Raw genomic sequence first — 13,028 nt, forward strand, 5'->3', positions numbered from 1 at the left:
GCGATGCCCTACCACTGTGCTATCACTCTGGCCTGGCCCCACTTTTGATGTGGCAAGGATTGAACTTGGGGTCTCCCAATACAAGTGGCCACATTCCTAATCCTTGGAACCACTGGCCACATCTCTGGCCCTCAGAAACAACTTAAGTCAATCTTTCATTATGGAGATATCTAAAATTTAATTTCCTGTTCCCTATCCCTCTTCCTCAGAAGGCTTGATTATTTCTATTCATGTGTGCAATTCTCAGATTTCACCTTTTCTCAATAACGAAAACAGCAAAGTAGAGAACTGGGGGACCCGACAGACTATCATCAAACACTTTCGATCCAAATAGGGTAATTTCCTTCCCTTTTCTAAGAACAGCCAGAAGGGGCGGTAGGTAGGGTTTTTGCCTTGCATGAGGCTGACCCGGGAGGGGCCCAGTTTGATTCCTGGCATCCTATATGGTCCCCCAGCCTGCCAGGGGCGATTTCTAAGTGCAGAGCCAGAAGGAACCCCTGAGCACCGCCAGGTGTGACCCCAAAAGCCAACCAACCAATAAATAAATAAATAAAGTTTAAAAAAATACATCCAGAAAATAAGTAGATTAAGGAATGTGCCTATAATAAATGTAATAATTTATTGTTTTAATTTATATATTTTTTATTTTTATTTATTTATTTATTTATTTATTTGTTTATTTATTTATTTATTTGGTTTTTGGGCCACACCCGGCAGTGCTCAGGGATTACTCCTGGCTGTCTGCTCAGAAATAGCTCCTGGCAGGCATGGGGGGACCATATGGGACACCGGGATTCGAACCAACCACCTTTGGTCCTGGATCGGCTGCTTGCAAGGCAAACGCCACTGTGCTATCTCTCCGGGCCCTATTTTTATTTTTTTGATTTTTGGGTCACACCTGGCAATGCTCAGGCGTTACTCCTGGCTCTATGCTCAGAAATTGCTCCTGGCAAGCTCGGGGGGACTATATGGGACGCCGGGATTCGAACCACCGACCTTCAGCATGCAAGGCAAATATACATTACCTTTATGCTATCTCTCCGGCCCCTATTTATAAGTTTATAATTTTTTATTTTATAAAATATATAAATAAAATGATTTATAAACATTTATAATTTTTATTAAAATTTAATAAAATAGGGCCTGGAGAGATAGCACAGTGGCGTTTGCCTTGCAAGCAGTCGATCCAAGACCAAAGGTGGTTGGTTCGAATCCCGGTGTCCCATATGGTCCTCCGTGCCTGCCAGGAGCTATTTCTGAGCAGACAGCCACGAGTAAGCCCTGAGCAACACCGGGTGTGGCCCAAAAACCAAAAATAAATAAATAAATATATAAATAAAAATAAAATAAAATAAATTTAATAAATTGGGACAGCTGACATAGATGTAGGGTTCCTGCCAAATCCGTTTAAGTGAGAAAAAAAAAATTCTGACCCCATGACTCTACTTCCCCACTACTCCAAGCTGGCTCCAAAAAAAAAAAAACCAGTGGCTCTACTGTGCGTGACGTCACACCGCGGGCACTCCAATCCCAATCCCACGTGGGGAGGGAAGCCCTCCTGAGCCCGCCTCTCCGCTTTCAATGGAAAGAAAGCCACGCCCTTTTCCTCCTTATAGCCAATCAGAGGCCTCCGTCGGGTCTTTATGCAGCTCTTTTTCCCGCCATCCCAACCCGCCCTCTGGGTCCTCTGGGCCAATCAGAGCCGAGAGCCGCTTTGGAGCGCTCTCCTTTTCCCGGTGGCAGCGAAGGGGGCGGAGTTTTAAGCCATTGACCCCGCCCAGTAGGCGCCGCGCGGACCAATCGGAGCGGGCCCTACCCGGAGGCCGCGAGGGGGCGGGGTTTAAACCATTGACTCCGCCCAATCGGCGCCATTCGGACCAATCAGAGCGGGTCCTAGTGAACGGGGCGTGGCCTGAGGGGTCCCTTCCCCCATCCCGGAGTGGACGGTCCTCAGTGGGGGGGCGCCCCGGCTGGTGTCCGGACTGGGCCGTACGCGCTCCGCTCCGTCAAGGCTTGGGTGGGTCCTGTCTGAGGGAGCCGCGCCATGGAGCGCGCTCCGGGAGACGGCTCCAGTCCCAGTCCCGTGGAGCCCCCCGCGGCCCCTCCGGACCGGCCCCCCGCAGCCGGCGGCGAGGGCGAGCCCCGAGACCCACCCGCGGGCGGCCCCGGCGCGGCGGGCGAGGCCCTGGCGGTGCTGGGCGCGTTCGGGCGGCGGCTGCTGGTGCTCGTGCCCGTGTACCTGGCCGGCGCGGCGGGGCTGAGCGTGGGCTTCGTGCTCTTCGGCCTCGCGCTCTACCTGGGCTGGCGCCGGGTGCGGGACGCCAAGGCGCGGAGCCTCCGCGTGGCGCGGCTGCTGCTGGACGACGAGGAGCGCCACACGGCCGAGACGCTCTACCTCAGCCAGCGCGAGCTGCCGGCCTGGGTGAGCGAGCGAGCGAGGGAGCGAGCGCCCCGACCCCCGGGGCAGGCGTGCATTCAGGGCCTGGCAACCGAGCCTTGCAACGCCCAAGCTCCTCCTGGAAGTCTGCATGCAATGTTGGGACTGGACCGGACCGAGCGCCTCCTCTGCCCTCTCCCCTGCTTCTGCATGGACGCGCGGCTCCTTGCATGATCCAGGACTTGCCTGGCCCTCGCTAGGATCCGGAGCTTTTGCAACGTCTTACTCTGAGCACTGCCCAGCGAGCAGCTTGCATGCATGCACGCCCCTCCTCGCTGCTGCCCGCTTTTGTCCCACACGGAGCAGACAGAGCAGAGCATCCCCGGTGCCGCGCCCAGGGGCTCCCCTCTTGCAGTCCTCAAGACTTGAACCTTTTTTTTTTTATTCTTTTTTTTTGGGGGGACCATATAGGATGCCAGATTCGAACCATCATCTTTATGCATGCAAGGCAAATGCCCTACCTCCATGCTATCTTTCTGGCCCCGAGACTTGAACCTCTTTTCTTTTGCAAAGCCTAATGAAGGTCCCCGAAGTTCTCCCTTTCTTCCTCTTTGGGCCCTCGGGAGCGGCTGGGACTCCGCCCGTCCCGAGGGCCACTTCCCAGCCGGGGCCCCTGCACCTGCACCGAGAACCCTGGGCTCTCCCTCCTCGCCTGCCTCCTTCCAGCTTCGGACGGCCGAGCTGCAGCGCAGCGGAGCGGAGGCGGCTGCTGGCGGCAAGGGGGAGCCCGCAGGGAGAACGAGCTGCCTACTGCTGCAGTGCCCGCTACCCTGCTCCCGCCCCGGCCACACCCTTTTCTCTTCCGGACTGTGCATGGTGCTTGCTCGCTCGCTTGCAACCAAGACCCTTATTTCTGTGCCCCTTTCCTGTGGCGAGGGTTCCACACCTCACGCGGTCTCTCAGTCTGCCCGTTATGGGGTCCCTCCCTTCCTGTTCCTAGCCAAAGGCAGGAGATGAAGTAAAGTTGATGGAGGCACAGATAGACCCGGTTCCAGGCCCTAGAAGGAGACCTAGGGAGAGAAACGGCTGTAGGGGATTTGTAAAGAGTAGCTACACCCTCTCCCGACACAGAAGCAGTCACACTTATAGAAAGAAAAAGAAATATGACCAGGGCTGACATGGCTCCCCTCCTTCCTCCCTCCCTCAACAAAACAAAACTGCTTTTCTATCTGCCTTCGGGACAAGGGGAGGAGGCGAGGTTGGATAGGGGCCTGGACTCCCAATGCATTTGAATCCAGGGGTTCCTCCTCGGTTGGTTTGATGGGCAAGACCACCTTTGCCAGAAGGATTGTGCTCCTTCTCCCCATTCTGGCCCCACCTGCTACCATCATTTCAGATTCCAAAGCGATTATGTGCGGTCTGAGCCCTCTCAGCTTCTTTTGTTAGAGACTCCCCACTGCCCCCAGCCAGGAAACATGATACATGTGGTCATCAGCCCTTGTGGGTGAGAAGATCTGTCACTCCTGTAGTGCACCCGCTCCACATCATGGTGGAAGCTCTGCGGGGAGGAAGACAGGGTGTATGCTCACCCCTTTCTGCCTTTCCACCCGCAGGTCAGCTTCCCGGATGTGGAAAAGGCGGAATGGCTGAATAAGGTAAGGGTGGGGGATGTCTTCAATTTTGCTTTATGTGAGGAAGCATGAAAAAGGATTTTTTGTGTCTCCTGACAGATCCCCTGGGATCCACTTAGGCCTTTGGACCTAATCTCCCTAGTCTCAGCCTCATCTTTGGTGCTCTCTGTGGAGAGGACATGGAAAGAATTTGCCTCTAGAAGGGATGCTGGGCTCTGCCATGATCAGTGAACCTCCTTTTCTCCCAGATTGTGGCCCAGGTCTGGCCTTTCCTTGGCCAGTATATGGAGAAGCTTTTGGCTGAAACTGTAGCCCCCGCTGTTCGAGGATCTAACCCCCATCTACAGACATTTACATTTACACGAGTGGAGCTGGGTGAAAAGGTGCGTGTGTGGAAGGGAGAATGCTGAAAGGGAGCAGATGGGATGGGGAAGGTGGGTGTCCAGAGGGCATTGAGCTGTTCTTCCCAATCCTTCCGCTCTTTCAAGAACCTCTCTCTCTCCAGCCATTGCGGATTCTAGGAGTCAAGGTTCACACAGGTCAGAACAAAAAACAGATCCTGCTAGACTTGAACATCAGGTAATATTATTCATCCTCCTTCCCTTTCCTCAGGATTCTGCTAGATCTTACTTCTCCCCGCATTTCAGCCTAGTTCTCACTCGGTCTTGCCTTTCACACCAATCCCTAGCTATGTAGGTGACATCCAGATTGATGTGGAAGTGAAGAAATATTTCTGTAAAGCAGGACTCAAAGGCATGCAGGTGGGCAGATTTCAAGGGTCCCCTTAAGTGGGAATTGTTACCCTGAGTTTCATTGATTTTGGTTTGTTTGGGGGCCAGACTGGGTAATGGTCGGGGCCACTCCTGGCTCTGTATTTGGGAGCTTTTCCTGGAATGGTGTTGAGGACTGAACATATGCCTTCCACGTACGAAACATGCACTCAGCCTGTTGAGCCATGTGTCCAGCCTCTGAATTGAACACTGGGAAGTGGGAATTGGAAAAGCCCAGGCAGGGGAAATCTGGGAGGGAAAGAGCTTTATGGGGAAAGACTTTCATCTTCATCTTCTCTCTTTGCCCTAGCTCCACGGTGTCTTGCGGGTGATTCTAGAGCCGCTCATTGGAGACATTCCTATTGTGGGAGCTGTGTCCATGTTCTTTATCAGACGCCCGGTAAGGAAAAGTATGGAGTGGATAAATGGAGATCAGGGGAAGCAGGGTTAGGGGAGGAGCATAGTCAGCTCTGGGGCATGGTGGAGGGAACTCAAGCAGGTTGAGGGATCTGGCAACTGTTGGTTGGGTATGACCTGACTGTCATGCAATCTGTCCTAATCCCCCTGCTCTTCCTTTGAGACCCTCGATATCAACTGGACAGGGATGACCAACCTGCTGGATATCCCAGGCCTCAGGTATCAAGCTTTAGTGATTACCTGCTAAGTGTTCTATCCTGGTTTGGGGCTTATGGTATAAAAAGCAGGAAGAAATGTAACTGGTGGGACCAGAGAGATAGTGCAGCATTTGCCGTACCTTGCTGACCTGGTTCAATCCTCTGACACCCTCTTATTGTCTCACAAGCATTGCTAGGAATGATTCCTGAGTTCACAACCAGGAGTAAACCCTGAGCACCAGTGGGTGTGATTCCTAACTTCCACCCTCCCACACATAAAGAAAAGATGTAGGGGCCGGGCGGTGGCGCTAAAGGTAAGGTGCCTGCGCTAGCCTTGGACGGACCGCAGTTCGATCCCCCGGTGTCCTATATGGTCCCCCAAGCCAGGAGCAACTTCTGAGCACATAGCCAGGAGTAACCCCTGAGCGTTACTGGGTGTGGCCCAAAAAAAAAGAAAAAGAAAAGAAGTAGTCAATTCTCCACAGGAACTTGGACCAGAGTTGGGGAGAAATTTCATGCTGTAATTTTTCTTTTGTTTTAGGGCTACACTTGGCAGTGCTCAGAGGCTACTTATAGTTCTATGCTTAGGGGTAGATTCCAACAGTTTTGTAGAAACAGTATGGTACCAGAAATGGAACCTTGGCCTCCCATATGCAAAGCATGTACTTTGCCCACTGAACCATTTCTCCAGACTTCATACTGTAATTTTTCTTTTGTAATGTGAACATGTATTTGGGTAGACAGTGGAGAGGGCTTGTCCAGTAGAGGCAAAAGAAAGAAGAGCCAGGGAACTCAGTTAATGAGATGAAGTGCATGCTTTGTACAAGGAAGTCCCTGGTTCCGTGCTTGGCACCTCACTAATGTTCTTCAAGCACTACTGGGTTTATTGCCTCCACCCCTTTTCTCCCCGCCAAAAAAAAAAAAAAGAGAGAGAGAGGGAGAGAGACTAGAGGTAGTGAAAAAGGAACAGAACCAAAAAATAAAAGGAACAGAGCCATAGGAGAGAAATGTAAAAATTGATTCAAACAAATTTTCATGAAATGGCTGGATTCAAAGCGATAGTACAGCAGGGTAGGGCATTTGTCTTGCATGCATCCTACCTGGATTTGATTCCTGGCATCCCATATAGACCCTTTAAGTCCCACAAGGAGTGACTCCTGAATGCAGAACCAGGAGTTAAGTCCTGAGCATCATCAGGTGTCACCACGTTAAAAAGCATTAAAAAAAATTATGATCCAGAGTGATATCACAGTGGGGAAGGCATTTGCCTTGCATGTGGCCAACCTGGGTTCAATCTCCGACATCCCATATGGTCCCCCCAAGCCTGCCAGGAGCGATTCCTGAGTGCAGAGCCAAGAGTAACCCCTGAGCACCACGAGGTGTGGCCCAAAAACCAAAAGAAATTTTTTAATTACTTTTCTTTAGTTATAGATCTTTCTTTTTTTTTTTTTTTTTTTTTTTTTTGGTTTTTGGGCCACACCCGGCGGTGCTCAGGGGTTAGTCCTGGCTGTGTGCTCAGAAATAGCTCCTGGCAGGCACGGGGGACCATATGGGACACCGGGATTCGAACCAACCACCTTTGGTCCTGGATCAGCTGCTTGCAAGGCAAACGCCGCTGTGCTATCTCTCCGGGCCCGATCTTTCTTGATTGTGGGAAACATAGTTGGAATTTTGGGGAGAACATTGAGAATTGGAGCCAAGTTGTCTCCTTTTTTTTTGTTTTGTTTTGTTTTTTTTTTGGGCCACACCCGTCAGTGCTCAGGGGTTACTCCTGGCTGTCTGCTCAGAAATAGCTCCTGGCAGGCACGGGGGGGGGGGGGGGGGGGACACCATATGGGACACCGGGATTTGAACCAACCACCTTTGGTCCTGGATCGGCTGCTTGCAAGGCAAATGCCGCTGTGCTATCTCTCCGGGCCCTGTCTCCTTTTCTTGGGGTACTATTTCCACTGGTGCTCAGGACTTACCGTATTTTCCAGCGTATAAGACGACTTTTGAAACAAAAAAAATGTCAACCGAAAATCGGGGGTCATTTTATACGCTGAGTATATCCCAAAATTGTTTCAATATGCCGCTAAATGAAAGTTGTCTGAATATTGCCACAAAACGAATTTTCCAACTCGATCTTGCACCAATCACTACAAGGCTGCTCAGACCACCTCTCTAATTCAGCCAATCCAAGCAGGCTTTTTATGCATGCAAATTAGACAATGTTCTTTTTTTTTTTTTTTTTTACCAGGAAACACTTAATAGACTTTATTTGGAGGTGGGGGGGTGTAATCTGACAATACGGAAGACCATTTATCCTATAATCATCCAAGTTTGTGAAAAAGAAGTGCCTTAACTTAGAAACTCGGGCTTATTTTAAAACTTGAAAATCCAGGACTAACTTTCAGAATGCAGAAATTAGTTATCTATGTGTGTTTCTGCAATGGGTGTGTTTCAGGATTTAAGTATTTTTAGTAGAACTAAAGGGCAAGGAACAAAGCCCTGTGTTGTTCTTGTTTTTTTTTTTTTTTCTTTTGAAATGAAGCCATTGGTCTTCTGTACCTGACAAGATGAATTAAATGTGGAGAAAAGATCACAGAATTTAATCAGCATAGTCATTCAGTATATGTAGTTGGGAACAATCACTCAAAAATGCATATGGAACACTAGGTTAGTATGTTTGTGTATGTGAGTACATGTGTGAGTGAGAATACACATTATAATGATTCTTAAGTTTTTATCTTTGATTAAAACATTTCCTTTAAGCAAATAACTTTAGAAAAAAAATTATGCCTATGTCACGTTATGCTATTCACTGTAGTACAGTCACTCTGCGGAAAGGATTTACATTTTAAGTGGATGAATTAATTTCCTCAAAATGTAATAAATGTATTTACTTCTTATTTTTATTATTCCATTAAATTTATTTTTTTTTTTTTTTTTTTTTTTTTTTTTTTTTTTTTTTTTGTGATTTTTGGGTCACACCCGGCTGTGCTCAGGGGTTTTTCCTGGCTCTGTGCTCAGAAACTGCTCCTGGCAGGCCCGGGGGACCATATGGGACGCCGGGATTCGAACCGATGACCTTCTGCATGAAAGGTAAACGCCTTACCTCCATGCCATCTCTCCGGCCCCAAATAGATTTTTTTTTCTCGAGTTCCCCCATAATTTTTATTTAATATTGTCTTTTTAATACTTTTTTTTTTTTTAACACCACCCATCACCAGTCCAGACAATGTTCTGGACCCGAATCTACACTGTCAAAAGCCTGCTCAGATTGGCCAGAGTCAGAGAGGAAGTCTATTACAGTAGAACCTTTGAACCTTTGCTTGTTGTGATTGGCTCACTGTGGTACATACAGTTGCAGCACAGGGACGTTCTGTCTGATACAGCGAATATAGGCCTAAACCTATGTTTGAACTGCAAAATTAGGGGGTCGTCTTATACGCCCAGTCATCTTATACACCGGCAAATACGGTATTCCTGTCTCTGTGTTCAGGAATCATTCCTAGGGGGTGCTCAGGAGACTATATGTAGTTCCAGGGATCTAATACGAAGCCTTATCGACTGCAGAATCTCCAGTGTTTGAGCACCCACTCACCTCTTTCTACTTTCCTCATCAGCTCACTCTCTGACACCATGATCATGGACTCCATCGCTGCCTTCCTTGTGTTGCCCAACCGATTATTGGTGCCTCTTGTGCCTGACCTTCAAGATGTGGCCCAGTTGCGTTCCCCTCTTCCTAGGGTATGCCTCTACCACCATATAGTCACACTTTCTCTCAGAAACCCTGTGTAGGGGCCTTAAGTTTCTCACTTGCTGATTTCCTATCTCCAGGGCATTATCCGGATCCACTTGCTGGCTGCTCGAGGACTGAGCTCTAAGGACAAATATGTGAAGGGCTTGATTGAGGGCAAGTCCGACCCCTATGCCCTTGTGCGAGTGGGCACCCAGACATTCTGCAGCCGTGTCATTGATGAGGATCTTAACCCCCAGTGGGGTGAGACTTACGAGGTGGGCTTGCAGAGGAGCAGGGTCATATGCGGTCAGAAAGCCCTGTGAGGTGATGCAAGAAGGTGCTGATAGTACGATCCTGATCCCTCTGTATTCTTCAGGTGATGGTCCATGAGGTCCCCGGACAGGAGATTGAGGTGGAGGTATTTGACAAGGATCCAGACAAAGATGATTTTCTGGGCAGGTGAGATTCTGTCTATGAAGCTGGGGAGATAATGAAAGGGTTAAGGCACTTGCTTTGCATGTGTTCAGTTCGAGTTCAGTCCCAGCAGCACATGATCCCCTAAGCACACAGCCACACCCCTGAGCACAACTGGGGCCTGCTTCCTGCCCCAAAGAGCTGTTTTAGGATTCTAAAACTTCATTGCTACCAATGTCCTAGAGACATGCAATGCTTAGTGGTTACTCCTGGCTCTACACTCAGGAATCACTCCTGGCAGTGCTTGGGGGCTATAGGGGATGCTGAGGATCGAATCTGGGCAAATGTTCTATTGTTCTATTGCTCTGGCCTTTGCCTGTTATTTCTGGCTGGGTGAGTGGAACATCATTGGCATGCTGTTAATTAAAGAATCCCTTACCTTCTTTCTCCTCTCATTGCCATTCCTTGCCCCTCCTCCAGAATGAAGCTGGATGTAGGGAAGGTGTTAGAAGCTGGAGTTTTGGATGATGTAAGTTGAGAAAAGAGGCAGGTGGGCAGTGGGCTCAGCCATTGGGTAGGCAACAGTTGCTACCTTGGCAAGGGAGTGATTGAATACTACACCATACCTCAATGTCTCCTGTCTTTCTTTCCAGTGGTTTCCTCTACAGGGTGGGCAAGGTCAAGTTCACTTAAGGTTAGAATGGCTGTCGCTTTTGCCAAGTGCAGATAAATTGGAGCAGGTAACTAACATGGGAAATAGAAGGTGGCAGGGGAGTAACCAGTAGCTGAAAGGATGGAATTGGGTCTGAGTAGTACTACCATCCCTGCTCCAGGTTCTCCAATGGAATCGAGGCGTCTCCTCCAAACCTGAGCCCCCGTCAGCTGCCATCTTAGTTGTGTATTTGGACCGAGCCCAGGACCTTCCTGTGAGTGTGGCTTCTGAGAGTGGGTGAACAGGCAGGGCTGCCACATTCCTACATCCTCCTTAGTCTGCCTGCTCTGCTCTAGAGGCAGCAAATGGACTAGAAGGCTCTGATGGGGGGGCTTGAGCCACCTAAGGGGAAAAACTCAAATGAGACCCCTCACCTCCTTCAAAGAAACACACCCCACCCCCCAGACATGCATTATAATTTCTGAATTCTATCCTGCAGCTAAAGAAGGGGAGCAAGGAGCCCAATCCCATGGTGCAACTGTCCGTTCAGGATGTGACCCGGGAGAGCAAGGTGAGCTTTGTGTGTGTGAGGGACGGGAGAGCAGCCTGCGCTGTTGGCCAGGGTTCCTGTGGCGCTAAGGCGCCACTCTGATGCCACCCACACCTTTCCAGGCTGTCTACAACACCAACAGCCCGGTGTGGGAGGAAGCCTTCCGCTTCTTCCTGCAGAACCCTCAAAGCCAGGAGCTTGATGTCCAGGTAAGGTTATCAGCATTTCTGCTCCTCTTCAATAGTCTATTACTTTTACCCATATTTCTATCTTACTTTTTCTTCATTTTCTTTGATCTCTTTTTTTATTATTTTTCTGTTTTTGTTTGTTTGTTTTTTGATTCGGCAATACTCCAAAGTCACTCCTAGTTCTGCACATAGGAATCACTCCTGGTGGCTCAGGGAACCGTATGGAGTGCTGGAGATAAAACCTAGGTCTGCCATGTGCAAGGCAAACTTGTACTATTTCTCTGGTCTCTATATTTTGTTTTCGGGCCACCCCCAGAAGTGCTCAGGGGTTACTCATGGCTCTGTGCTCAGAAATCGCTCCTGGCTCGGGTGGCTCTTGTTTCTATTTTTTGACGAATGTGGTATGGGAATTTTAGTTTTGCAGCCATTCCTGGCTCCTTCAGGCTCTATACTTGAGATTGCTGCTAGTGGTATTCAGAGCCATACAAGCTAAGTATCAGACTTGAACCTCCCACTTGCTAAGCTTGAGTTCTGGTCTATTGACAGGCCTATCTCTGGCCTGTCAATACAATTATTATTTTTTTCTTTTGATTTTTGGGCCATACCTGGCTGTGTTTTTTGTTTTTTGGGCCACACCCATTTGATGCTCAGGGATTACTCCTGGCTAAGCACTCAGAAATTGCCCCTGGCTTGGGGGGACCATATGGGACACCAGGGGACCTAACTGTGGTCCTTCCTTGGCTAGCACTTGCAAGGCAGACACCTTACCTCTAGCGCCACCTCACCGGCCCCAGGACTTACTCTTGACTTTGTGCTCAGGGGTCACTTCCTGGGGTGCCAGGGATTGAACCAGTGTAATATCTCTGCAGCTCCTCGATAAAAGTTATTTTGGGGGCTGGAGTGCTGGTGCAGTGGTAGGGTGTTTGCCTTGCATGCAGCTGACCTAGGATGGACCTCTGTTCAATCTCCCATATCCCATATGGTCCCCTAAGCCAGGAGCAATTTCTTTTTTTTTTTTTTTTTTTTTTTTTGGTTTTTGGGCCACACCCGGTGACGCTCAGGGGTTACTCCTGGCTATGCGCTCAGAAGTCGCTCCTGGCTTGGGGAACCATATGGGACGCCGGGGGATCGAACCGAGGTCCGTCCTAGGCTAGTGCAGGTAAGGCAGGCACCTTACCTTTAGCGCCACCGCCCGGCCCCCAGGAGCAATTTCTTTTCTTTTCTTTTTTTTTTTTTTTTTTGGATTTTGGATCACACTTGGTGACGCTCAGGGGTTACTCCTGGCTCTATGCTCAGAAATTGCTCTTGGCAGGCTCAGGGGACCACATGGGATGCCGGGATTCAAACCACCGACCTTCTGCATGAAAGGCAAATGCCTTACCTCCATGCTGCCTCTCCGGCCCCAGGAGCTTTCTTTTTTTGGTTTTTGGATTACACTCGGTGATGCTCAGGGGTTACTCCTGGCTATGCATTCAGAAATCGCTCCTGGCTTGGGGAACCATCTGGGATGCCGGGGATCAAATCACAGTCTGTCCTAGGTCAGCACATGCAAGGCAAACGTCCTGCCGCTTGTGCCATACTCCTGACCCAGGAGTGATTTCTGAGCGCATAGCCAGGAGTAACTGAGTGTCACCAGGTGTGGCCCAAAAACATAAAAACAAACCAAAAAAGTTGTTATTTTTAAATTTTTTTTTTTTTTTTTTTTTTTTTTAGCTTTTTGGGTCACACCCAGTGGTGCTCAGGGGTTACTCCTGGCTGTCTGCTCAGAAATAGCTACTGGCAGGCACGGGGGACCATATGGGACACCGGGATTTGAACCAACCACCTTTGGTCCTGGATCGGCTGCCTGCAAGGCAAACACCGCTGTGCTATCTCTCCGGGCCCTATTTTTAAATTTTTTATAGGTCACACTCAGTGGTGCCCAGGAATTACTTCTGGTAGACTCAGGGAACTTATAGGGTGCTGGAGATCAAATACTCTGTGTGCTGTGTGCAAGACAAATTCCCTACCTAGTGTATTGTCTCTCTGGCCCCCAATGCAGTTCATTTTTTTGTTTTGTTTTTTTGGGTCACACCCAGCAGCGCTCAGGGGTTACTACTGGCTCTATG

The 13,028-nt window shown here is 49.4% G+C and overlaps 1 protein-coding gene across 2 annotated transcripts in view; it reads left to right on the forward strand.

The window, feature by feature from the left end:
- Nucleotides 1–2,029: 2,029 nt before the first annotated feature.
- ESYT1 (extended synaptotagmin 1) overlaps nucleotides 2,030–13,028 on the forward strand; it is a 224,043-nt gene continuing 213,044 nt past the window's right edge. For both annotated transcript variants that reach the window (XM_049783991.1, XM_049783990.1), the window contains exons 1-15: nucleotides 2,030–2,422; nucleotides 3,991–4,032; nucleotides 4,257–4,391; nucleotides 4,514–4,587; nucleotides 4,697–4,769; nucleotides 5,089–5,178; nucleotides 5,359–5,414; nucleotides 9,001–9,124; nucleotides 9,215–9,391; nucleotides 9,493–9,575; nucleotides 10,011–10,059; nucleotides 10,184–10,270; nucleotides 10,364–10,456; nucleotides 10,682–10,753; nucleotides 10,855–10,941. In XM_049783991.1, coding sequence (XP_049639948.1) covers nucleotides 2,045–2,422; nucleotides 3,991–4,032; nucleotides 4,257–4,391; nucleotides 4,514–4,587; nucleotides 4,697–4,769; nucleotides 5,089–5,178; nucleotides 5,359–5,414; nucleotides 9,001–9,124; nucleotides 9,215–9,391; nucleotides 9,493–9,575; nucleotides 10,011–10,059; nucleotides 10,184–10,270; nucleotides 10,364–10,456; nucleotides 10,682–10,753; nucleotides 10,855–10,941 — 1,620 coding nt within the window. In that variant the 5' untranslated portion in view covers nucleotides 2,030–2,044. The remainder of the gene's footprint in view (nucleotides 2,423–3,990; nucleotides 4,033–4,256; nucleotides 4,392–4,513; nucleotides 4,588–4,696; nucleotides 4,770–5,088; nucleotides 5,179–5,358; nucleotides 5,415–9,000; nucleotides 9,125–9,214; nucleotides 9,392–9,492; nucleotides 9,576–10,010; nucleotides 10,060–10,183; nucleotides 10,271–10,363; nucleotides 10,457–10,681; nucleotides 10,754–10,854; nucleotides 10,942–13,028) is intronic.

Source organism: Suncus etruscus, chromosome 11, assembly GCF_024139225.1.
Source record: "Suncus etruscus isolate mSunEtr1 chromosome 11, mSunEtr1.pri.cur, whole genome shotgun sequence".
NCBI classification, from domain to species: Eukaryota; Metazoa; Chordata; class Mammalia; order Eulipotyphla; family Soricidae; genus Suncus; species Suncus etruscus.